This window comes from Fukomys damarensis, unplaced genomic scaffold (genome assembly GCF_012274545.1).
Source record: "Fukomys damarensis isolate Sample0158 unplaced genomic scaffold, DMR_v1.0_HiC HiC_scaffold_12, whole genome shotgun sequence".
Lineage (NCBI taxonomy): Eukaryota > Metazoa > Chordata > Mammalia > Rodentia > Bathyergidae > Fukomys > Fukomys damarensis.
The window spans coordinates 4,578,305-4,604,765 of record NW_022900924.1 but is presented as its reverse complement, the minus strand read 5'-3'; the positions used below and the strand labels follow the sequence as shown (position 1 = coordinate 4,604,765).

The 26,461-nt window shown below is 46.6% G+C and overlaps 1 protein-coding gene across 1 annotated transcript in view; it reads right to left on the bottom strand.

The window, feature by feature from the left end:
- Osbp2 (oxysterol binding protein 2) overlaps positions 1 to 26,461 on the bottom strand; it is a 64,167-nt gene that overhangs the window by 25,585 nt on the left and 12,121 nt on the right. Inside the window, exon 2 of the mRNA XM_033762276.1 lies at positions 3,472 to 3,728. Within this exon, the coding sequence (XP_033618167.1) occupies positions 3,472 to 3,728 (257 nt within the window). The remainder of the gene's footprint in view (positions 1 to 3,471; positions 3,729 to 26,461) is intronic.

The window sequence follows — 26,461 nt, the reverse complement described above, 5'->3', positions numbered from 1 at the left end:
CAATCTTCCATGAGGGCGCAGTTGCTTTGGGCCTTACCCTGCCTTCCCAGTCCCTCTCTCGGCCCTCCCTGTATCTGGCTTTCAAAAGTGGTCAAGTACGTTGCTAGCCCTGGATCAGCATTCCCCTTGAAGGTCATATCACTAAACATCACATCACTAGAAAAGTCCACTGGGCCATGAGCTTCAAGGGTGGACCCGTCCTGCCTGTTCTTGCTGAAGCCCCACCCACCCCCGGCCCCTGCACAGACCCAGGTCGATATCAGTAGTCAGCTGCTAATGTCTGGGTTCAATGCACCCATCAGGCAGGACCTCCCTAACTGCAGGAGACAGAGGGCCATGGCTTCACTGCGTGGTGAGGACGGTACAGCACAGGCAAGGGCATGGGTGAAGGACTGCAGTGCCCCTCGTCGGTCTCCATCCAGAAACCTTGCAGCACATAGTTCCCTCAAACAGAAGAGGCCCCACCAGACAAGAGGGGACGATGTTGCCCCGCCCCTCAAGGGGCAGTGGGCGCACAGTGTAAGCCTGTGCCACTGGTTTTGGAGCCACGGCTCTGGAAATTGTCCCAGGGATCTCTTTCCCTTTCCCCTTCCCCTGTCCTGCTGGGAGCTTGGGACCAAAAGGCTTATGTTATTGATACTCTTCCCAAAGTTTAAAGGAGATTTAAAATTTGTCCCTCTGACCTTTCTGCTGAAGGCTGGACAGTGCCAGATTCTTTGCCATCTTGGGAAAAAGTGAAGAGGAAGTAATGGGGCCCCAGTCCAGGTAGCAAGAGGCGGATTGCCCCTCATTTCCCTGTGGGGTTTAGCCAGCCAGCCCTTTTGCTTCTGCTCCACTGTGACCTAAGCTCAACCAGAGCCTTCAAGGTGGAAAACACAACCATTCACCAAGGCTGAATGCGGCATCGAGCAGGGGCCTAATCTATCCAGAGGTCAATGGAAAGAGATTCCCAGAAGCCAGGTGTGGGCTGCTGAAAGCTTCCTGGCCCATCACAGTCAGGATGGGGGTGGAGAGTGCGGTAGAGAAGATACAATGTGATCCCCATAGTGAAAGAGAGCTGCTTTCAGTTACGTCTGGTGGGATTGGGAGGTGGGATCCCACCTTGGGTAGCTGTGAGGCCACCCTGTCCATATCCTGACTTCAGTGTCGTTACAGCAGGAGAGGAACTTTCACTCCATCAGGGCCACATGCTCAGGAGCCATCACCCTTCCTCTCTCCTCCTCGTGCAACTCTGGGTTTGCATCCAGGTTTGGTGACACTAGACAGCTCAGGTGGCTTCTCTGAGCTCACTTTTTACTCTGGAACTAACAAAAGAGCTCGGTGCATGAACAGATCCCTGGGCAGTGGGGATGGAGGATTCATGGTTGGCTTAGTTATAGATCCCTGGTCCACTCTCCGTAACAGGCAAGGAAGCCAGGCTTCACCAGGGTGACCCCTGTGTCTCATGATCCTCCAGTCAGCTTTCCTACGTGGTTCCTCGGCACGGAGTGGGGTTTTGGACAACTAGTTTTCACCCGAGAACAGATTCAGTTTTTGTCAGGCGAGAAACAGCTGTTGGGGAGGGTTCCCAGGAGAACCGTGGGCCCTGAGGCAGCCTGGACAAGCTCAGCCAGTTGGGACAGTACACACTTCCTCTAAGGCAGATAGATGCCTGTAGGTTAGGCTCACACCAGTCCATCCACACAGCCCAGCAGAAAGGTGCAGCTCCTGTCACTGACGTGTTTCCCTGGAGCTCAGACTGGAACTAGGCCTCGTAACCAACCCCATGAGGCTGTGCTTCCCATAAAATAATTCATTATGCACTTAAACCTCAAGCTATTTGATAGCTTCATAAACACAGACGAGCCTCTGATGATTGATAAGAGATGGTGCTTGGCTTCAGCCAACTGTGAGGCTCATCACTTTAGAAAAGCCAAACCTGCTTCCTCCAGGCCAAGGGGCTCCATCTTGGTTGGCAGGCAGTGCCAGGGAAGCTGTTGGCAGGCACGAGGTTCCAGATGTTTAGGGAAGCACAGACATAGCAGAAGCATTATGTCCTTTAGTGCTCAGTATCTGACACTGGTGACACCGGTGATGCAGATACCTGGGATTATAGCATCTGCAGGCTAAAAGGAAGATGGTGCCCTGAAGAGTGTATGGATGGAAGGGAACCAATGACACACAGCGTGTCCACAGAGCCGCAGCCCTTCAGCATCCTCTGCATACAGTGCAACTGCAGCTCTGGGCACTGGGGGATCTTGGAATGCACGAAGGTAGGCACCTCTGTAGGCCACATTTCCTGGTAGTCTGGGAAGAGGGTGCTCCTCAGCAGTCTCAGGCCTCAGGGTAGGACTTTCTGAAGCTGCTCCTAGGCAGGTATGGGGGAAACCCTCCTGCCTCACAGTCGTGCTGGTAAAGCAGGCCTGGGGCTGGTGAGGCCCTTGGATGCCTGGGGACCCTGACCTGCAATGGGCTCCATCTTCTACCTTCTCACCCTGCCCTTGAGTTTCCTGTTAGGGTTGGAGCCTGGTGCCAACTCCCAGCCTGGGTCTGCTCTGACCCCTATCTTGGAGGTGTGGTTCCCCCAGCCACTGCCCATTGACTCCAGCCAGCCTGATGACCTCCCGAAGCCACGTTCTTTGGGCCTCACCTTTTCCTTGTGCAGGCCCCCACTCCTGCACACACCTTCTACCCTGAACCCCTGTCCCCAGCGTGCCACCACAGCCTCTGTGCCTTAAATCTCCTGAGGGATGTGTTCCTCTAGGAGGCTGTCCTTGGGAGGAGGCTATTGCAGATGCACCCAAGGAGGACACTTGCCAAGCAGGAAGAGGAAGAGCCCAGAAGCAGAGTTAAACACTACTGCCGCACATAAGCCCTCCCGGCTCCCAGTCACAGCAACATGGTTTCCAGAACCCGAGAAGGGTGCCTTAGTTTGTACTCTGCAGTTGTTCGGTTTGTATAGCTACTACCAGGTTGGTACAATCCTTGGCAGGTACAGTTCCAAAACTCTTCCAACTAAGGGAACCCCAACCCAAGTCCCCCACCACGTACATCTGCCATACTCACGTGGCCTCTGAGTTCACTGCACCTATGGAATACACCCAGGTAGGAGCAGGTGCGGATCGATGCCAGGACCAGTATGATAGCCACGTCCCCACTATGAGGCCAACGTAGTTCACCAGGCTGGCCTCTCAACTTGTAGCCCTGACCTTTCTGAACCACCTGTGAGCCTCAACCAGATTCTACAGTCAATCCTGGTTTCCACCAGACAGCTAAAAAGAGCATCTTCACCCAACAATGGTTGAGTGGAGCTGATACAGAGAAGCTACAGACTGTGGGAGAGTGCTTTAGAAAATGCCTCAGAGCCACAGGAAATGGCTGGAGCCATGGTCTGTCAAGAACCCATGGCTGTGGTCTGGCGTCACAGGGTTGCTGTGAGACAGCCCCTCCCTCCTGGTGGATGCCTGGACGGCAGTGGGGGCGGGCACTCACATTGATCATAGCATTTGATGTGATGCGGAAGAGGGTGGCCCGCTCATTCACAACTTTCAGCTTCTCGCCACTCTCAGAGGGGATCTTGAGGCTGTCCAGCTCGTTCAGGGAGCGCTGGAGTGCGGCTCCGTGCTTGGCAATGAGATCATTGCATGTGCTGAGGTCATCTAACTTCAGGGAGAGATTCTTAAGTGTGTGCTGGAGCTCACTCTTGTCAGCTGGTGAAGCACTCCCTTCACCGTCATCCCCAGAGTCATCTGTGGAAGGAAGCAGAGTTGTGGTTGTCACTTGAACCAGCACAGCCTGGGCCAAGCTGGGCAGAGCAGGTAGTGCCATCCAAACAATCGGTTCCTGGGTGGTACCTGACGCTGCTGCTGGCCATGATGAGGGGCCTGTCCAGACCTGCCCGGCCAGCACAGGCTTACCTGAGTCACTGGAGGGGTGGGGGACCACCCTGAAAGACAGAACTTGGGGGCCAGGCTGCTGATGCTACACCAAGTCCTCTAAATTGCAGCCCTCAGGCAAGGTTGGGCTGAGCTGGGTGGAGAGGCAGAGATTGCTCAGGGGGCACAGACACCCCCAGAATGGAGCCGGGTGCCTTTCCCAGACTTGTAGACCCACCCAGGGTGGCCGACACCTTCCGGACCGACCCCATTCTGTCTCTGGCCTATGCCCATCTCCCAGCCATATCAACTGCCCCCTGTGCCCTAAGAATGCTTGGGGGCTTCAGCTTAGGGCTTATGCCATGGTGATCCCACTGCCTAGAACTTGATACTACTTCTGCCTCCTTGAGGTCTCACCCTAGTCACCTCTTTGAGGCCCAGGCTAATGCCACTCTTTTTCCAAAGCCTGCCTGAAGAGAGTCAGGCCATAGTTGGAGCTTCCTTTTCCCTGTCCCCTCCCCTGCCTGACCAATCCTCCTGCTGGTTTGTACCCAGTTTCCCAGCAGAAACGTGGCCACTCACTCATGGGATACCTTCTGTGTGCAGACACTAGCTTCCGGGCAGAGGCCGCATCACCCTCAGGGAAACACAAAGCAAAGCAATTGCTGCTCTGAGACGTGAAATCGGGCCACTCTGCCAGCCCCCTCTTCGTGCCAGACGGCTCTCTCCCCATTCTTAACCTCCTCTCACGTAGCTGCTTGTGTATCCTTTGCTCCCCTTCCTGGTGACCAAACCTGTGTCCAGGGGGTGCAGGGCCATGGGGACTTTTGGGAGCAGCTGGCCCAGCATTACTGCTGCTTTAATGCAGGGCACAGGACAACAAAGAAGCTGGCAGCTGCCTGTGAGTCCTGCATCCTTGGATCTGCTAGGGTGTTTCTGATATGCCTTGTTTCAGAAATAATCAGCAAGACTTTTTAAATGAAAGAAATCTATAACCCAAGATATAAAAATCTTAAAAGATGCATACTTTGAGAGAATAGGGCAGAATTAGTACTGCCACCAACAGCCTGAGCATAATGCTTTTCCATTACGTTCTAGAAAATTCCAGTTCTTTTAAGAAACAATGGAAGCAGGAAGTCCGCCTGCGTACACAAGGTTTCATCTAGGATGCAGTGATAATGATGGGGCCCGAGCCCTAGTCCTGTGTCTGAGAATAGGCCAGCAGATCCTTAGCAGGTAGCTCTCTGAAAGACCCCCAGAGCTAGTCGAGGAGTGGAGGGTGCGGCGGGGCTGGGAAGGAGGCGTTCTGCTGAACACTGAGACGGAAGGGAGATTGGCTGGGTGGTGACACAGCCCTGAGGAGCATCAGTCACCCCTGCGTGTCAGGGCTGCCATGGAGAGCATCAGACAGGGTCTCGTGACCGCTCCTGAGCCTCTCCCTGGCCCCCTAGCCCCCCATTAAATGGGTTTAGGGTGAGGGGAAGGGCACTAGCTCTGGCCCAGTCTGGTCTGATAGGGAGCTGAGGCCCCGGCCCACACGGCCCAGGCTCCAAGTGTGTGTTGCACACCACGGCTCCCCAGCCATTCTGTCTCACAGCGAGTCACGTGGAAAGGGCCTCTAAGAAACTAGCCTGGGAGATAAGGGCGACGCAGGGAGAGGCACGGCTGGTTGTTGTGAGGCCAGCTGTGACTTTGGGTCAGGTAGTAAGCCCCACCTCACACCCTTCACAGCGAGTGAAGGGCTTTTCTGGAAGTATTTTACCATGCCCTAGTGGTTCATACCAGCTCATTCCCTGTCTCAGACATCAGCCTGGCCACGAAGAAGGAAGAGCCAGGCTGTCTGCACTGGAGGGGGCTGCAGACTCCACCATCCTGTGTCCTCCCCTTAGCAGGAGGGCTGAGGCTTAGCCCAAGGAACATCTGGGCCGATACCACTAGGCAGCCAGAGAATGGCAGGTCAAGTGGGGGCCCCCCCTGCCCCCACTGCTGTTCAGGAGCTCAGGTCTGCAAAGACATGGCTCACAGAGGAGGACAGTGGCCCAGGAAACCAAACCAGGGTGCTGACAGAAGGGGGACTGTGCATCAACCTGTGTATCCTTAGAGGGGAGGTGAGATGAAGACCCCAGGGCACGAGGCAGGTGTCAGGAGCTTCTTTTCTCCCTTTCCCTGCGCTGCAAACGGCCAGCTGTTTCCCAGCAGGGCAACCAGGACACTTTCTGTCCTCCTGCTGGGGCTTCCTGGCACAATTAGATCAAACCTTCCCAGGAAAGCAGCTAACCAAGATCCTAGGAAGTTGCTCTTCCCCAGGGACAATTCAGGGCCAAAGGGGGCCCGAGTCTTCCTCACGATGGTGGGTACCTGGGGCTGAGAGCAGCTATGCTTTCCTTTGCCAGTGGTGTTCCTAGGCCTCCCTAGCTAAAGCAACAAAGGCACACAGCAGCTCCAGCCTGCGGAGCGCAGGGAGGGTAATGAAGCCCAGCCTCCGCACTGGGCACAGAGCTGGGAAATGCGGTGCAGGCCAGCTCTTAGACAGCGGCACAGCACGGAGCAAGGGACCACGAGAGATGCATCCCCTCCTATTCACAGACAGGACCATTTCTTTTATTTTTTTCCTTTGTCCAGTACCAGGGGTCAAATTCAGAACCTTGTGTTTGCCAGGCAGGCGCGGTTGCCACTGAGCTACATTCCTGGACCGAGACAGGACCATTTCTAGGAAAGTGACAATTCCTAAAATATCCGTCAGCTTTGACCAATTAGATAGGAGGATTCTTTTTGTTAAAAGAGAGATCCACAAAACTCAGGCTATCCGAATGTTACAGAATGGCAGCAGTGGTGACTTTATACATTTTGGCTTGGCAGGGCCATTGGGGTGGGCGGCAGCCTCTCATCCCTGGGAAGCGCCCTTGGGGTATCAATTCCCAACCCTTACTGGCTGTACAGGGCTGGCCGGTGCATTCCTCTGTGTATTTATGCCCTTCTGGGGACTTCAGAATGTGACCTGGTCTGGAGGGAGTGAGGCAGACGCAGTTTAGTTGAGACAGAGTCACACTGGAATTCTGTCACTTTACCCAGTACGACTGTGTCCTCACAAGGAGAAGAGAGAACACAGAGACTGAGGATACCGAAGTCACAAGTGCTGTGTCTACAAGCCGAAGGACACCAAGGGTTTTTCCAACATCAGAGAAGGAAGGCATCATACAGATTCTTCCCTAGAGCCTCCAGAGGGAGCACGGTGCCACTAACACCTTAAGTTTGGACTTACGGCCTCCAGAACTGTGAAAGAATAAACTATTATTTTTTTTAAACCATCAATGAATGTGTGGCAATTTGTTAGCCTCAGCAAACTAATACGATGGCTTTCAACAGCACATATATTATTTTACAGTTCTGGAAGTCAGAATTCCTAAAATCGAGGCAGTGGCGGGGCTGTGTTCTTTCTGGAGAATGTGTTTGCCTTTCCAGCTGCCCTTATTCCTGAGCTTGGGGCCCCTTCTTTCACCTCCAAAGCCAGTAGAATAGCATCCAACCTCAGTCTCTCTCTGCTCTCTCTTCTCTCAATTTCAGTCTCTCTCAATCTCTCCCCGCTTGCCTTCCCTCCCTCCCTATTAAAAGTGGCCTACATGCCCATCAAAAGATTAAAGGATTAAAAAGTGAGGTGTTTATATACAATGGACTACTACAAGAAGGAAAATGAATGTATCTTGGGTCAATAAAGTGAAATAAATCAGACACATAAGTTTAAATATCACATCACATGGGTTCTCTTATTTAAGAAACTCAAAGTATACAGTATGAATAAAGAGCAAAATAAAAGATAATAGAGGCAAGGAGACAGATCTTTTGCAAATGGGAAGGGGACTAAGAGATGGAGGGAGAGGGAAGAGGGAAGGGAAGATGTATTACATGCCTGTACCGATCCCCCATGATGTGCAATCACTATGTCCTGCAAACGTGTACTAATAAAAATAAAAACTAAAATCAAGCATGGAAAAAAAAAAAGAACCTTAGTGATTCTACTGGGTCTACCTGGATAATCTCAGCTAATCCCTCATTTCAAGACCCATAACTTAATCACATATGCCAAAGTTGCTTTTCCAACGTAGGGTAACATGTCCATCCCCAAGTTCTGGAAGTTGGCACACGGGCATCTTCAGGAACCATTGTCTGTTCACAGTGTGGAAGTGCTAGGGCTGAGTGAGACGCCTGCCACATCCTTATTCTGGGTTGGTCATTAATCTGGCTCACCGCCCTGGGGAGTGGTCTCTGAATGCTTTAGCTAACCACTAAGATCCTTTATGGGTACACAGACCTCACTAGTCCCTCTGGCCTTCCCAAAGAGGGCAGCACCTATACTGCACCATCTTGGCTGGGCTCTCTGCCAGGGAGTGGGGATTTGGGTAGAGTATGGGAGGCTTGTGCAGAAGACTGGCTGGAAACCACCCTGAGTAGGCTTTAGGTATTATTGATTTGGCTTATGAATTTGGCTATTATTAAAATTATAAATCATTTCAAAGCCTGTGCGGCTTGCTAAATGAGCCTTCGGCTGGTGTGTGGAGACAGACCCGTGTGCCAACAGTCACAATTGATATCTTAATGATACATAAGATTTATGATGTCTCTAATACCAGGAAAACACTACAGCTGAAGAATTATTACTTTGTGCAAATCATTCTCCAGGATCAAACATTAATAAGATAGCACAGGTGGCTTGTTAACTGGGACCTGTCTTTCACAAGAAAGCATTGTTCCTCCCTTTTACAGCCCGGCTCATTAGTGCCTTAGTTCTGCTATTTCCTACATCTGCCTTTAAGCTCCCCCTGCTATGTTGTACAATCATAAGTGCTGACTAATCCAGAGATCTTGGTCTTAGCCAGGACAGAGCTAAGATCAACTTCTGGCCCCCAAGTAATAATGCATCATTCATTCTTTATTCCTTATTCCTTCACCCCTGCTGTACCCTCAATCAGGCCATTGGGTATCCCCTGACAGGACTGTGCCTGACCCCACATAGCCTGGGTAAAGTGTGCTGGACTCTAAGCCGGGGATATTAACCCCGATCTTGGGGAGGACATCAAGCACCTAGTGTGTGGTCAGCACAGAGCTGGGACATAACACGTATCGGAGCCATAAACCCAGGCACACCGAGCCCCTCTGCCCCCTTGCACTGTCACAGCTGATGTTGGCAAAGATACTGTCTTGGGTTTACTGACTGTTCACTGTGCCTCCCCCTGCTCCCCACTCAGGGTTCGCCTTAACCCCTGGTGTAGAAGCCCCCGGGCCACCACCACAAAGGCCAGAACACTTTCCCCAGGAAGCTCCTAGGAAGGACAGGTTGCCATGGCAACCGTGGTGCCAGGTGGGCTATATTTAGATGGAGAGTTTTGTTTTGTTTTGTTTTTTTAATCTTTGGAGGAAAATGGATCAAATTTCTCTGTGGGGAAGTCCTGGTTTTGGGGAGGCAGGGAGTCTTTTGAAATTCAAAAACCCAAAGTCTGCACAGGTCAGGGAGAGAAGTGACACACTCTGTAGCTATCCTGTTTGCACAGACTCTTGTTTGTTTCGCTGCAGAAAGCCTGGCTCTCTGTCTCACCTGTACAGGAGCTCCTTGAGATCAAGCCCCAGGATGACCAGTGGGGATTTCTTTCCTTACACATCAAGCTGGAGGTGACAGCAGCCCTGAGGAGGGGCCTCAGCTCAGGCTTCTGTTGTACTGTACCCACTGCTGGGTTAGATGAGTTTTTGGGGAGATGATGTAGAGACAGATCCTGGCAGAGGGACAGGACTGCAGTGGAAGGAGACAGGCCAGCAGGGGACAAAAGGAGGTAACAAGGGCAGAACTCCAGAGGAGGATGCTGGGAGCCCTAGCAGCATCCCAAGTAAGGACTGCTTATCCACCCCAGGGCATCAAGAAAGCAGGACACTCACTGCCCTCTGTGGCCAGCAAAACCTAGCCAAACTCCCATCCGCCCCATTATCTTTCTCCAGCTTGGCATTTCAGCCAGTATGGAGGCCTCGTGGATTCAGTGCACACTTGGGCACTTTCCGGCATCTGTGCTGCCATGGGTTTCTCTTTTCTTTCTGCCCAGGTCCAGCAAGGGTGATTTCAACTGAGCAGTTCCTTGAGCCCTCAGGCTCTCTTCCACGGTTCCCTGGCACCAGGCCCTTCACCAGCTTCTGGCTTACTAGAGGCACACTTGTGGCATTCAAATATTTAAGAAGAACTTCTCCTGCCCAGAGCCACCATTGCTCCAGGGCCAGGAAGGCCTGAACCCCCATAACTTGCCACACCCCCCTGCTCGCACTCTCAGACCTCCTGATTGTGCCAGTCTTTGGACCCGCTCTGCAGAGGCAGAGGTGGTCATAAAGGGTATTTTTCTGAGTTCCCAGCTTTGAACATCTTTAAAGAAAGGATGTGGGAAACCCGTAGTGGAATGGTGTGGAGTTCAACCGTTCAGAGTGTTGGGGAACTCAATCTGGGCCTTGCAGCCCAAGGTCAGTCTGCATCATGCGGTTCAGCCATCAGCTAACTGAGATCAGGGGTCTTGCGTCCTAGCTCTGTCTGAGACCCCATCCTAAATGGTAAATATACTATATTGAAAAGTTTGTTCACTGCAGACATATTCTGGACTGCTTCTTGATTTCAATTTAATTCAAATGGTTTAAGGGAGATAGGCTAGTGACTACCACAGGTGGTCAGTTTGCAAGTTGTGCTTGATCATAATGTATTGCTGATTGTATCAGTTGGGATAAAGGATTGTGGTTGATTTGATGAGCTGTTTTCTCTGACGTTATGAAAATGAGGATGTCTGTGGGTCGTTAGAGACATAGAAGCTAGGATGCAACTATATCAGGAAAATTTGGGTGATAACCCAGAGATTAAACCAAGGACAGTCCAACAACAAAAATAAAAATGAGAGAACACTTAAGCAAGACACAAGGACAGACTTCCAGTTCACCAATGGCAAACAGTAGGGCAAATGAGGATGAAAAGGCCCATAATGAATCACCAGGACACCCTGAACTTAAAGCACAGGAAGTAACAAAACAGATCAATCAAGCTCTAGAAAAATTCAAAACAGAAATAATTTCCCAGACAACCATAGAGATGGTGAGTAAAATGAAAGTCATGATTCAAGACTCTAGAGCAGAAACTGACAAAAAAATAGATGAGCTCAGGACCATGATAGAAGCCATGAAGGCCCAGCATAAGAAAGAAATGGAAACAATAAACGCCCAACAAAGGAAAGAAATGGAATCCATTAAACAGATTCAAACAGATACCCAGGAGATTAAACACTCTATTGAAAGTGTACGCAATAGAGTAAAAGAATGCGAAGATAGAATCTCAGATATAGAAGATAAGATTGCAGTCAGTGACCAGGAAAAGAGAAGCCTCTTAAAAACAGTAGGGAATCATGAGAAATCAACCCAACAACTCCTAGATGATGCAAAGAAGAATAACATAAGACTGATAGGAACCCATGAAGTAGCAGGAGAAAATACAAATGACTTTAAAAAGCTGTGCGCAGAATTAATGACAGAAAACTTCCCACACAGAGGGAATTTGACATTCAGATAAATGAGGCATATAGGACCCCAACTAGCCACAATAAAAAAATCTACATCTAGACATATAATAATCATGATCCCAGAAACACAACAGAAGAACAAAATACTACAAGCAGTAAGAGAAAAGAAACAAATCACATGTAAAGGAAAGCCCATCAGAATCACAGCAGACTTTTCAACACAAACCCTCAGGTCAAGGAGAGCCTGGAGTGAGATATTTCAAGTACTAAAAAAGAACAACATCCAACCTAGACTGATGTATCCTGAAAAACTCTCTTTCAAAATAGGTGGGGAAATAAGATACTTCCACAACAAAGAACACCTGAGAAACTACATGAAAACCAAACCAGCACTACAAGGAATTCTAAACAAGATCCTAGAAAAAGACAATGAAGGCAACAACACCATGAAGCCCAACAGAGCAAATCAAATAGGCAAGGCAAGAAATTAAAAGGAGAAGGTGAAAAAGTAAAAAGAGTCAACAAAAAGCCAATAACATGTCAATAATAAGTCAGTACATATCAGTTATAACCAGCAATGTCAATGGCCTCAACTCACCAATCAAGAGAAAGAGACTGGCAAAATGGAAGAAGAAGCAGAATCCAACAATATGTTGTATACAAGAAACACACCTAATTCAAAACGAAGCCCATAGACTGAAAGTGAAAGGATGGAGAACAATCCTCCATGTGACAGGAGCCCAGAAAAAAGCAGGGGTAGGAATCTTATTTGCAGACAAAGTAAATTTCAAACCAAAACTGATTCTAGTATTATTGATGTAGGACGGTACTGTATCATACCTGTGAATGTAAAATATCTTGTACCTGCTTTATGATACATAGTAGTGACCATGCTTTATCAGAGCTATTTTTAATATTACTCTAGAATGTTCTTTTTCCAGATGATGATTAAGATGCTAATTAAAAAAATGGTGCCAGGTACCACAACAGCAACAGAACTTTGCTGTTTTCTGGTTATTATTATTTTCTTTGTTTTTTTGTTTTTATTTTTTTAATGGAATGGGCTGAATGTCTATAATTTTGTTCAGATGACTGCAGAACCTGGAAAAGCTGTTGCTGCTATTGATGCATAACATACTGCTATTATTGGTCTTTTTATATAAATATATATATATATATAAAATTTGAATTTTTGGAAACTGTTCTGTCAACTTTGGAAAAAGTTATCCCAATTTACTGTGTTGAGTTGGCACTGTACTGAAATTGACAGCCATATTGGTCTAGAAATGTTAATTTTTTTCCATTTGTACAGGGGTAACACACTGTATTAAACATGTAAGGTCATATCTACATGGGTTTGATTACAGAAACTAATAAAAGTATTCTCTAAATAATAAAAAAAAAGAATAAGATAAGACTACAAGACCAAGAAGCAATCTAAATATGTTCAGGGACTATTTTCATCTTTAGAATTAAGGAATATTTTAATCTTCCATCATTGCCTTTTCTCTTTTACTTTCCTTTTTAGTTTTATTTTAGGATTCCCTATTTTTAATGGTCATACAGAGATTTCTTTAATTGAAATACCGAATAGTTTCTCTGGTGTGAAAAACTATAATAGTACACAAGATCCTAATGAGATAATTAATAATGTGAAATAGGAAGTAAAGGGCTAAAGGTGTAGGGAAAGTGGGAAGGGTGGGAGAAAGGTAATAAGAGAGAGGAAAAAATATGAGAAATTGAAAAAATGGAAATAAAGTGTTTGTAAATGGGGAGGGGAGGAGGGGTGAAGGGAGGGCAGGGACAAGGGGAAAAAATGAGAATCAAGACCTATCATGTAAAGGTACAAGATCCCAATAATGAATGTAACTGTACTGTATACCTAGATTGTACCAATAAACTCAACAAAAAGAAAAAAAATTTAAGAAGAATGTGGGGGCTTCTTTGTGATGTCTCTAATAGTTTTGTGGGATGTTGTGGCTTCTGTTCATCTCTGCATGCCCAGCATCTCGGCAGGCTCCCTGGGGGTAGAGGAAGAAAGAGAAATCTTGCCCTGATTCCCTCAGAACTCCCTCCACCAGCACCCTGGCAGGGCTGCCTACTGCTGTGCAGGGTGACAGCCACTGTGTCCTGGGTTGAAACCCAATCTTCAGTTACCAGCAAGACTAGCTTTGGCCTGCAATGTTCCCTGGGGCCAGTGTGATTAAGGGGCGTGGGCACTGCTGTCCCTCTCCTCTCTCTAGAGCTGAGACCAAGTGTGCAGGACTGTGAGGGGCAAGGCCTAGTTCCGGCGCCTGGCCTTGTTGATGGGCAGTCCCTCCTTTCTGAACTCCAAGCTCCTGTCCTGGTATGTTCCTTCCACCCTGAGCGCCATGGGTTCCGAGCATGGCGTGCGTCCCAATTTCTCCCAGTCTACCTCTGCAGAGACACCGCACCATCAGCCTCCGACGAGAAAGAGAAGCCAAGGGTCGGCTTCAAGTGAGAACTGCAGGGGTGCTGCACCCTGAGCAGACGCAGCCGATTCTGACCTGCAGCATCATCACCTCTAACATTCAATTACAGCAGCTTAGGTGACTTTTATTTAGACTGTAGGGTGTTTCGTTAAGCGTTCTAAACTTGACCACAGAATCCAATCAGCTGGAAGCTGATAACAGAGACAGAAACCTGCCTTAGCCAAGGCATGGTGGTTCATGTCTCTAATCAAAGCACAGTGGGAGGCTAACGCAGGAAGACTGTAATTTGAGCCCATCCTGGGCAACTTAGGGATACCTCTGTTTCAAAATAAATAAACATAGGTGGGGGATGCACGCCTGTAATCCTAGCACTCGGGAGGCTGAGGCAGGAGGATCACTGTGAGTTCGAGACCAGCCTGGACTACATAGTGAGTTCCAGGTCAGTCTCAACCCTATCTAAAAAATAAATAAATAAATAACAACCAAAAAAAAGGTGGGGGATATAGCTTAGTGTGAAGGCACTGGGTTCAATCCCCAGTATCTCCTCAAAAACAAAACAGGAAAAATATCTGCTTTGATCTCCTCCAGGGAAAGCTATTCCTAAGGCTGAGGTAGAACAGAAGGGCTGAGGTCCCCATGAAAAGCCAACCATACAAAAGCCAGCCTTGCGTCTACTTTATGGAGCTGTAAGGGCAGAAGCCTCATCCAATGAGCAGGGACCTGCTGGCTGAGTCTCTTATCTCTGCCAGGGGCCCCAGGGCTGCAGTAGGAGCACAAATCCTGGAGGAAACTTGCTTCCTTCGTCCGCTCTCACTGGAGGGAGCCAGGGGACATGGTCACCCCATGAGCAAAATGAAAGGTGAAAACTATGGGCAGGTCAGCGCAAGTCCAGATGTCCATGAAGCCAGTGCTTTCCTCCTCAGCGGAAGGCTGGGACCCAGAGCTGCGGCCTGTCCTCAGTTGTCCTCGGGATGACGGACAGGTCTGGGCAGCTGGGCCCACCTCCAAGGGAATAAACACAGGCAGAGACGAAACATAAAAATAGAGATGCGCGCTCCACTTACGGCATCACCGCCTCCTCCAGCCAACAGAGCGCCCAGCCCACCTACAGCTCCATTCAAGGAGGCCTTCCAGAGGGACTTCCTGACAGGACGCAGGCGCTCATCCTGGACGGGCACTGGGGCGGGTGACGCTTCCTAGGCCGTCCAGCCTCCCTCATCGGTCCTGTCCAGGTCTGAGTCCCATCCAGAGGTGGAGGAAGAGGAGAGGAGGGGAGGCTGCTCGATGGACCCTGTGCCAGCCATGCGGAGAAAGCCGGTCACGGTGCTGCAGCCCACTTCCCCGACGCGGACCGAGCCGGCCCAGCCATTGTGCTCCCCACCTGAGAGTCTGTGTCACGCGCGCGAGCAGAGCAGAAAGCCGAAGCACCTGGCTCCCTTCCCTTCCTCCGACCTGCTGGGTTAAGACCAGGCACCCACCTGCATCCCAGCACCAGCCTCCCAGGGGGGAGGGTTTCTAGACAACAGTGATGAGAACAACAGTCTAGCTGCGACCTCAAGTCCTGCAGCTTTGACATCCCACAGGACCAGCGTCCAGCCACAGACAGTGATGCCTGTTTGTTCCCTGCGGCTTTAGATGTTTCCTCTAGCTCTGCAAATAAGAAAACCAAGGCTGAAGAGGAGCCAGGCTGCCGGTATCTTGGATTCCAGGTTTCCTTCTCCTATGCCCTGTGTCGCGTCCTGGGAAACCAAGTAAATTTTTAAAATGCTCCCATTACCCTGACATTTCAAGATAATAAACTAATTTCTTATTTCCATACTGAAGCGTAGCCTTCATCCATATAGCACAAATTCAATTTTGTGCTTTGCTTTTTCACCTATTACCACACAGGCCCTCACCCAGTCTACGACTTGGCTACTTGGGAGCAGCTGCCTATATCTCATTTAGGTCTGGTGTGTGGCTCCCCATGCACCAACTGTTTGGGCTGTGGTAGGAGGGCTTCTTTCCATCTTTTTGGCATGTGGAAAGGTGCTGCCTTTGGCATGAATCCTTTGAAACCAGTGGCTATACCTATAGGGTAGGCAGACGCATCAGACCAAGTCACTCAGTTGAGAGTAGTGAGGTCAGCCCTCCCTGACCAGCGAGAAGAATCCTTTAATGGACAACAGGAAGACCCCCACCTGTGTTTCATTTAATGCAACATCAAGCTGTGTCTCAAGATCAAAACAAGTGACAATAAATTCTAAACTAAGCATCCAGCAACTCACATGTGAGAACCCAGTGATCGGTCTCCATCAGCAATGGCACTGTTGGGCAGGTCACTGGAAACTACTACTTTACATTTTCCTGGCCCGAAGACAGACATAGCTGCTTATCCTTGGAAATTATCTGATGCCTATGCAATCACCCTAACGCATTTTCCATGGGCCACACTCAGATATCAGTGATGGAGGGAGGTGGAGGAAGGAAAGGGTGCTCCATCACCAGGAGCCGTGGGGCCCCGGGGGCAGGGCCTGCATCTGCCCCCATGGACTCCTACATCCCAGAGCTTGGCACACAGGAGGTGCTGAACAGGAACCTGCTGAGTGGACCACCTCGGAGATAATGGACCGGGAAAGTGTTCTGTAAACTGTGAAGCGACACGGAGATTAAGGTGCTTTGGGGTTAGGCGAAGAGTGCAAGTCAGGTGTGTGTGTGTATTCATGTGCCATTCCTCTCTCTCGAGCTAATAAAGCTTTAAAAATAAGCAAATCACAAACTGTCCCGTGACTCCTCCTCATGATTTGTTTCCCTGGGCCCAGCCTCAGTGACATAGTTCCTGTAACGCTCCTCTTTCCAACCCTACAAGTTTCTAGGTGCCCTTTCCACCTACTCTGGCTGCAGTGTGGCCAGGGGGCCCCTAGGGAGGTTTCCCTCCCACACTGACTGATGGTCTGAGAAAGCTGAGTATCAGAGGGAGCGGGGAGAAGAGACCCCCCGGACCTGCAGAGGCAGAATCTCATTACCCCCCTGGATATAAGACAGATGGGCAGATGCAGGTCTTAACCTCCCCTAAACCAGTTAAACGGCCAAAGTAAAAAAGAAGCTCCCCTTTTGTCACTCAGGAAGACCTGGAAGTCCCACTCTGCTACTTCTCATGGCTGTGACTTTTCGCAGCCACTCAACCTCTTAACCTTCAGTTCTCCATCTGTAAGATGGGTTAACATCTCTTAAAACAGTGCCTGGCCTACAGTGAGGAGAGGCGAGTACCATCCGTTACCACTTGGCCAGAAAGTGGATTCATCTTCAAGGGAGAAAAATCAGAAAGCTCTATGAGAAAAGCAAAGCACAGAGTAGCACAGAAACAAACTCCTGCAAGATTCCCTGAGCTCACCGGCCAACTTGCCTGATGTGCCGAAGACTCCTCACCACATACTCGAACACGCTGCACAGCACGGGACCTGCCTCCATCACCTGAGCAAGAGAGTGTTTTGGTGCCAGGAGGGCCAACGGGAACTCCCTTCCTTTGAAAGCCACATACATAGTATGTGAGGTTAACACATATCTGCTCTCCAGCAGCCTGGGTCCTGGAGTCAGCCTGGCCCCTGACTGGCCAGGCCTGCTGGGACTGAGTGAGCGGAGCTGTGGTTAAAGTGATCCGACCTAGAGTGAGGGCCAGAAGAAGCAGGCCAGGCAGATTTCTTGGGAAGCCTATTTGGGCTCTTCCGAAGTGCCATATACTCTGCTCCTACTGCCGGGCCACTGGCCATGCAGCCGGGAGCCCAGCAAATGCCCCTTTATTTGCAGGCATCTGAAATTCTTCCTGGAGGACAGCACAGGGTTGGGGACTGGCCTCTCTGATGACCCACTGACCTCAGGAACTCAAAAGTACCCTTGAGTTGCTGGAGGCTGTGAGCCTTGATTCAGAACTGACTGGGAAGGGCTAATGATGAGGGTCAAGAAGCGATTTGTAGGGATGGAAGACTTTAAGGTCATTCCAAACCCTAACCCAGCTCCTTGTTTCCTTTCTTCTGCAATCCTAGACCAACAGTAAGATCACTGGGTGGGCAGGTCCTCAGCTTAAATGTTAGTCTGTCTACCAGAAGGCTGTGTAACTCTGCTCTGGGCCTTGGTTTTTATTTTGTAAAAGGCAGAGCCCCCACGGGGAAGACCCACACTTCTTCATATTCATAAATCAGGCCCTGGCCAGGCCCACTTATGCACAGCTGCACCACTGTCTCCCCTCACCCACCAATTCCATGCATGCACCTGCTGGACTAAGGGGTCCCCCCCGCCAGCACAGCGGAACCTTGCTAGGAGGATCTGTGCAATCACCACTGAGGCAGGTGGCTTCTGAGGCTTAGCTTGGTGAAAAGCTACCCAAGCAGTTTTTGCAAAGGAAGAAAATCAATCTCAACATAACGAGGCTCCAGAAAAGTCCACATTCAGGGAGGATGCTGCTTAAAAGGAACTTGGCCAAAGACAAATGAGGTGGGATGTTAGCCAACTCCTTTCCTTGAGAGGGTGAGGATGAAGGACATTACCCCCAAACTCCCTGACTTCCCCTTGCCCTGCTAGCTTGGCCACCTGGGGAGGACAACTACATAGATCAGTGAACATTCTCTGGGTTCTTGGCAGTTACATTTCTTAGTACAATCTAATAAACTTATTTTTGAAAAGAAACAAAACATTAGAAATTCCAAGAAGCATTTAGAATTTGTTAGGAGAGCAAAGGTGACTAATTGTTACAAACAAACCAATGGACCATTTCCAAGGCCAAGTCGTGGTGACTGGAATCACTCAGGGCAGTGCTGGCAAACACACAGTGTGTGTGCCACTGTGGGCTGTTGTATTACTGAAAGCTCTAAAAGGTTTGCCATCACTGACCCAGGGAACCTTCCAGTGGAGGTATGGGAGAGGTTTGGTCAAGGTAAGGACAGGGAAGGGAAAAGCAGTAGAGATGGAGGGATGCTTGCCTACCAAGGGCTATGCCTGAGAGCTTTCTCCACCAGTTCTGGGGACCTCAACCCTCAGCAGCTGCTCCCTGAGCCATAGGATGCTTCTCAAAGCCCAAGCAATACCAGGTCCCCAGAGCCTGGATGGGACCTATTCAACTGCCCAAGGCCCTCTCACATAGGCTGCACAACTCAGGAAGAAACCTGAATGCACTCAACGATGCTCTATCACGTAATCTATGAAGGTGCCAGAATATGATCAAATAAAATCTAAACACCCACAGGCAGGTGAGCTTGAATTACAACCTGTCTGCAGAGATCACACATCTTCAGACCAAGTTTCCACCCAAGATCGATCTCAGATTGGCCTAGATGGGGCACCCCTTAAGTGGGTCACCCTAGGGCTGAGAGCTTTCTAGTGTCCTTTCCCAAGGTCCTCCAGGGCTGGAAGATGTGGGACTAACTGAACACATAGTTTTGCGGGGGGTGGGGGCTTTGATGGGCTGTGCACTCAGGACAAGAAGGTCTTGGGGTCTTAGCACTGCTGTGTCCTGTAGCAGCCTCCTCCCCGTGCTATGGTGGGAATCAAGCCCGGGGCCTTGTGCATGTTATGCAAATGCTGTATCACTGAATTACCCTCCGGTCAAAGCCCCGCCCCCACCCCACAACTCAGTATATGTGCTGCTGAAGCGAGCCCTCGGGGATCAAACTCAGGGCCTTGAGCTTGAGAGGCAGGTGTGGTGCCACTAAGCTAAATCGCCAGCCCCTCAAAGGGCTCGACTTAAAGCAGATCTCTAAGGCACAGACCTAGACAACAACAACAGCCACCATCCTCACCGAAAATTCAGAATCATTTTGCAGTTCACTAAACCCTTTGTTAGATCCGTGACCTTGAAGTCACCACCCCCATGCCATGGTTCCCTCTGCCTCTGGTTCTCTTTAATGTACAGAGTGCTGAAATAGTTTCAGTAGAGTCTGAATCTGCTCCCTGAAGATTCCTATGCCGGAAGCTTAGTCCTAAGTGTAAGAGTGCGGAGACATAGAGACTAGAGGAATGTGATTAGGTCACTGAGGGTACCATACTTGGAAGGGATTCATGTAGTTTTCCTGGGACCCTAGTGCCCTGGTTAGTTCCCAAGAGAGTTGTTATAAAAAGGGTAAGCTTGACCCTTCAATTCCTCTTGCTTCCTGTCTTGCCATGCCATGTCTTGTCCTGTCCTGTCCTGTCCTGTCTTGTGATATCTTCTGTATACCCCACCACTGTGATGTGATGCCATCTTCCATGAGACCCTCCCTAGAGTTTGGGACTGTTTGATCTTAGACTCTCTATCCTCCAATATATGAGCTAAACAAACCTCTTTTCTTTATACAGTACCCAGCCTTGAGTATTTTGTTATAGCAACAGGTGCTGAGGGTCTGTGAGGCAAGATGTCTGTTCATAGTCATCTGGGCAGCAGCTTTGGCTCTGGAATTTGACTACTGGGACCCTGAGAATGGATGTGCTAAGGAGGTGTGGCATGTAAGCCAGGAAACAAAGGTATAGCATCCTTATACTGCTGAAAAAGCCCCAACAAACTAGAATTACAAAGCCCATACAATGTGATTGAAAAATTTTTAAACAATTAAAACCTGAGAGAATGTTACTAACTGACCTGAACTGTAAAAGTTGTTAAAAGAAGCTGTTCAAACTGAAGGAAAATTATATCAAATGGAAATTCAGATCCATACAAAAGAATGAAGAGGGGCCAGAAAAGGTAACTGTGCTAAAAGATGCTGATTTTCTCACTTTTAAATTTTATTTAAAGATAACTGGTTATACAAAACATAAAATAAGTGAATTGCAGGGTTATATCATATGCAGAGGATAACAGGACACAGCTGAAACAGAAGGTTTTTGTTCTGTTTTGTTGTTGTTGTTTGTTTTGTTTTTGGTACCGGGCATCGAACTCAGGACCTTGTGCTTGTGAGGCAGGCAGCAGAACCACTGAGCTAAATCCTTGGCAAACAGAAAATCTGCTAAGTCCAAGATGCACGTAAACTCTAGAGCAACCACTAAGAAAAAAGAACTGATAGCTTATGAGCTATATAAATTAAAAACTAAATCTAAAATTAAATATGAAAATAATACATATAGCGGGAAAAGAGAAAAATAGAACAAAATGTAGATGAGACAAAAGAAATAACAAAATAGTATATTTGAACTCAAGCACATAAAGCCAGATATGGTAGTGCTTGCCTGTAGTGCCAGCTGTTCAGGAGAGTGAGGCAGGAGGATCACCTTAAAATCAGAAGTGTGAGACCAGCTTGGACAGCATAATGAGACTCTAGCTCTTAAAAAACAAAAACAAGGGTTGGGATTTAGCTCAGTGGCACCATGCCTGCCTTGAAGACACAAGATCGTGAGTTTGACCCCCAGAACTGCAAAAAAAAAAAAAAAAAGATCAGTGTTTGTCTTGGCGGGGGCACTAACTTCAAAGGGGTATCAAAAAATATCGTCGGATGAAAAAATGTTCTATGCTTTATTTAGGATGGCCATATGTATACATACCAAAACTCAAAGAGTTAAAATCAGTTAAATTTGTTATAATTAAATTACGTAACAAAAAGAAAAAGATAACCACTTACTGATACACTTCTAGTAACTTATCCCGTAGACATGCAGATATACTAGGGGACTAAGAATTGATGTATAATTAATGTTCATTATTGTTTGCAATAACAAAATATTTGGTAACATCCTAACTGCTCTTCAAAAGAGATTGGTTATTTAACTAATGATACATGTATATGAACAGAATACTATGTAGCTGCTAAAGACAATCCAGTGAATGTCTGTGTACTGATATGAAAAAAAGGAATAGTGAAAAAATTAAAGTGTAGAACAGTATACTGTATATGTCTTTTTAAGAGTACCTGTAGTATGCTGGGGATTTAGCTCAGTGGCCTGGCGCCTGCCTCGTAAACACAAGGACCCAAGTTCGATCCCTAGTACCCCCCCCAAAAAAAGAGTAAAGAGTACCTGTAGTATATATATTTGAATAGAACATATAAGAAAATAAAAATCAATAAAGCCAAAATCTGATTTTTTGAAAACACAACAAAGTCTAAAAATCTCTAGCCAGTTAAGGAAGAAAAAACATATGATATAAACTACAACAGTCATCAGTGAAAGAGGAGACATCACTATAGATGTTGCAGGCATTTAAAGAGTGATAAGGAAATATGTACTTTATATCCATATATTTGACAACTTAAAGTAAACAAGTCCTTGAAACAAAAATACCAAAACACACACAAAAAAACCCTTGAGTAATCTATTAGTGAAATTAATTTTTTATCATTTGAAATCTTACAACAAAGAAAACTAAAGGCTCTGTTGACAAATTTTACCTAATATTTAAGGAAGAAACATACTCGTGGAAATGTAAAGTGGTATAGTTATTTTAGAGAACAGTTTGATAGTTATTATATAACCTAGCAATCCATTCCTCAGTATATACTCAAGAATAGTGAAAGCGTGCTGTTACAGATCTTCTATAATGGCCCAACGTAAAAACAACCCCGAAGTAGCATAGCCACGCAGTGGAATATTATCTAACAATAAAAAAAAAAACAAAGTACCGATACATGCTGCAAAATGGATGAGGTGTGAAAACACTACGCTAACTCGAAGAAGCCAATCATAACAGAAAATGTGTCACATGACTTTACCCGCATGAAATGTCCAACATGGGCAAATCTGTAGAGATAGAAAGTAGGCTGGGGTTGCGGGTGAAGTGGAGACAAGTGGGGATTGACCACAGACGGGTGCAAGACTGCTTTTAGGAGGGACACAAATGTTCTGAAATTAAGGGTGATGATGATTATGCAACCCTGTAAACGTGGTACAAGATATTCTAAAAAGATGAATTATGTGGTATATGAATTATGTCTAAATAAAGCTGCTAAAAATAAGAATATATCAAGTACTTTCTGTGCAACAGGGGCTTTAAATTCGTTATCTCATTACATTTTCCCACCTGCCTGATAGTGAGAAACAAACAGGTGAGATTTATTAATCATTTGCTTCATGCAAGACAGTAGTTCTCTGAGCTATTTATACATGTTAACTCTTACTCTTCATCTTAGAGCCAAGTCTAGATCCGAGTGACTTACAAACTGTGTTTACCACCCTGGACACCGTCTCGCTTTGATATCTTCAGTGAAGTGGTTCTCAAACCTGCACCTGCACCATGGATCTTGTTGGAAATGCAAATATTCAAACCTCACTCTAGACCTAACAAATAAGAAGACATTTTAGGGTGGGGTCAAAATATAGAAATCAATGTATTGTACTATATCGATAGACTGGAGAAAAAAACCCACGTGATAATAATTTTGACAAGTATAGGAAAAGGATGACAAAATTTAATACCAATTCCTCATAAAAAATTATCTGCAAACAAGCAATAAAGGGGAATTTCCTCAACCCAAGAAGGGAATCTGTAAAAAATCTTACAGTAAACATCACACTTAGGGTGACAAGACTGCGTTCCCTCCAAGACTAGAAATAAGACAAGGACTTTTGCTCTCATCACCTCTATTAACATTGTACTGGAGGTGCCAGCCAATGGGATAAGAAAAAGAAATATAAGAAAGTACGTCAAAATGTTTGTGGGTTTGTTTTTATACCCTCATATTCTTTCTATCTTCTCCAATTATTCTATAGATGTGATCGGACCTGGTTATCAGAGAATTTACAGTATTTCATCCTCAGGGCCGCCCAAACAGTGAAACACAAGTTGGAAGAGAGGCATGCTTAATCTTTCAGTGTCTTCATATCACAACAAGATTCACTGGATTTGCATGAAGCTTCTTCCGGGAACTTCTAAAGTAGAAAACGTAGTTACAAGCCCAGGTCCATCTCTCCATTCTGGCATCTTTTTACCTAAGCGACTTAATCTTTCTGTGTCTAGTATCCTCCTCTCTAAAACCAGAATAGTAAAAATATCTGCCAAAAAGGGCTGAAAAGAAATTCAATGTCATGTACAAAAAGAGCACAAGCATAGTTTGAAACATAGAAAGTACTCCCTAAAAATAATGATGATATTCTTTCACAGAGCACATATGAACTGTGAAAATTTCAACTCAAGTTATTCTAAACAGGATTCACACATTCCATTAATGTGTGAGAGAGAAAATCTGAGGGCTATGGAAGGAACTAGGACAATGTTGACATCAGTTTAGCCCTAGAAACTGACATAATGTCCTGGCTCCTGTGGACTGCATTGCTCCTTACACCCTGGACTTTGCTTACCTGGACCTTCCCTAAAATCACATCACCATCTTAGCCTCTGGTTATGCACGATGTGAACGAGCAGCTGGCAGATGAGGGCAGGGCTCAGAGCCACACATGCTCAGGGGACTTCAGGGTGACCAGATTCCAGGACATGCCACTGGAAATGAGAAGGTACTCTGTTCCTTCGGGGCTGATCGCTAAGAAAAAGGAAAGATTCTTTTTCTCCTGCAACAATTTTTTGCTTTACACAGAGCAGGTTCTTGGAAGCCATAACCTGTACTTACGAACCAGCATCCAATACTGCTAGATGCCATGGTCTGCCTCCTTCTCACTGTGAGGAGCAAACGTGAATCAGTGAGGGCTAGATTTCTATGTGCTTGTTTTCAGGGGTTAAGAGTGTAACCTGTAAGTCTAGCTATCCAAGTTCGAACAATCTGGTTCTGCTAGGCATTAGCACTATGGTCTTGAATATAACTTCTCTACCCTCAGTTTTCCTATCTGCAAAATGGGAATGTATTTAATAGGCCTATGATAAGCTGGGGTACTTGACCTACAAATTACCCAATATATTATAAACTATTTAAATGTGCGGCACTGATGCAGGGATAAAAACTCACAGGTGAAACGAATGCCCCAGCTAGATTCGATCAAGCATATGTGGACCTCCTGATAGCTGCCAGAAGTGGTAGGGAGAAAGAGGACTTGCCCAGAAACACTGCTAAGACAACTGGTTGACCATGTGGGGAAAAGTGTAATGCACTACATGTTTTATATCCTTTAAAGAAATCAAATCTGTGTGTATTAAGGACTTCAGTATGAAACCACAGGGCTATCCATAAAGACTGATACATTCTCCTTTATACCAGAGGGATTCGTTTTGTTTTCTTTTGTTTGGTACCAGGGATTGAACTCAGGACCTTGTGCTTGTGAAGCAGGCGGTGGAACCACTGAGCTAAATCCCTGGCCCCTCCAATCTAAATCTGTGTGTGTGTGTGTGTGTGTGTGTGTGTGTGTGTGTGTGTGTGTGTGTGTGTTTTGTAAGATAAGCTTTTGACAGTTAAATACCCATTTATATAGGTCACTTTATAGGAACTAGTTGATGGATGTTAAGAGACTTTGTAATTTTTCTCAGGGACCTAAAACCTGAATTGGGATAAAATTAAATGTAAAAATTGTTTTTTGGTTGCTAAAAATAAGACTGATAAATTCAACTACATTAAAATTAGGGGTATCTGTTGACAGTATGATAATAGCATAAGGGTTGACATGTAGATCCATGGGTCAGAAATGGGGATCCAGATATAAACCCTTACATTACAGTCAATGGATTCACAGCCAGGATGAGAAGGAAATTAGATGGGGAAAGTCTTTTTAGGAAATGGTGCTGAGGGCTGTGGATGTAGCTTGGAGGCATGGTACCTGCCTGGCAACCATGAAGCCCTAATTCAATTCCCGATACAAAACAACAACAGTGAAAGATAAAACGGTGCTAGGATGGATGCAAAAGAATAAAGTTGGACCCCTACTGCACATATTACATGAAAGTTAACTCAAATTACGTCAAAGATTTAAAAACCAAAACTAAAACTATAAAATTCTCATAAATATAGAAGAAAATCTTTAAAAGAGTCTGGATTAGGAATAGTCTCTTAGATAATCGCATTTTTAAAAACCACAGGTGACAAAAGAAAAAGAGAAATAAATGGAATACCATAAAAATTAAACATTTTTGTGCTGTAAGTGATATCAAAAGAGTGAAAAGACAATTTATAGAATGGAAGAAAACATTTCAAAATCGAGTATCTGATAAGGAACTTGGAAACTTTTATTTAGAACATATAAAGAACTCCCATAAGAAAAGGACAATTAGCTTCAATTGAAAATGGGCAAAGAGGGGCCCAGGGATTTAGCTTAGCGGTTCGGTGGCTGCCTTGCAAGCGCAAGGACCTGAGTTCAATCCCTGGTACCAAAAAACAAACAAACAAACAAACAAAAAAACGGGGCAAAGAGTTTGAACAGAGATGTATTTTAAAAAGATGTACAAATGGACAATAAACGATAAAAGATGCCCAACACCAGCAGTCATTAGGGAAACGAGATACCACAATAAGATACCACCTGACATCCACTAGGGTGACTATAATTAAACAAACAGGACACATGTGTCGGCTAGAATATGAAGAACTGGAACCCTAGTACATGGCTTATGATAACGGACAACAGCTTGGTCACAGTGAAAAACCCTTCGGTACATACGTCAGCAATGTGAACTATATGAACTAGAGTATTAGAGGCCGTGAAAATGAGCAACTGCTATACCTAATAACCTATGTAAGTCTTAGAAGAGCAAAAGCAAGATTATACATACAGATATAAATATATATATATATATATATATATATATATATATCTC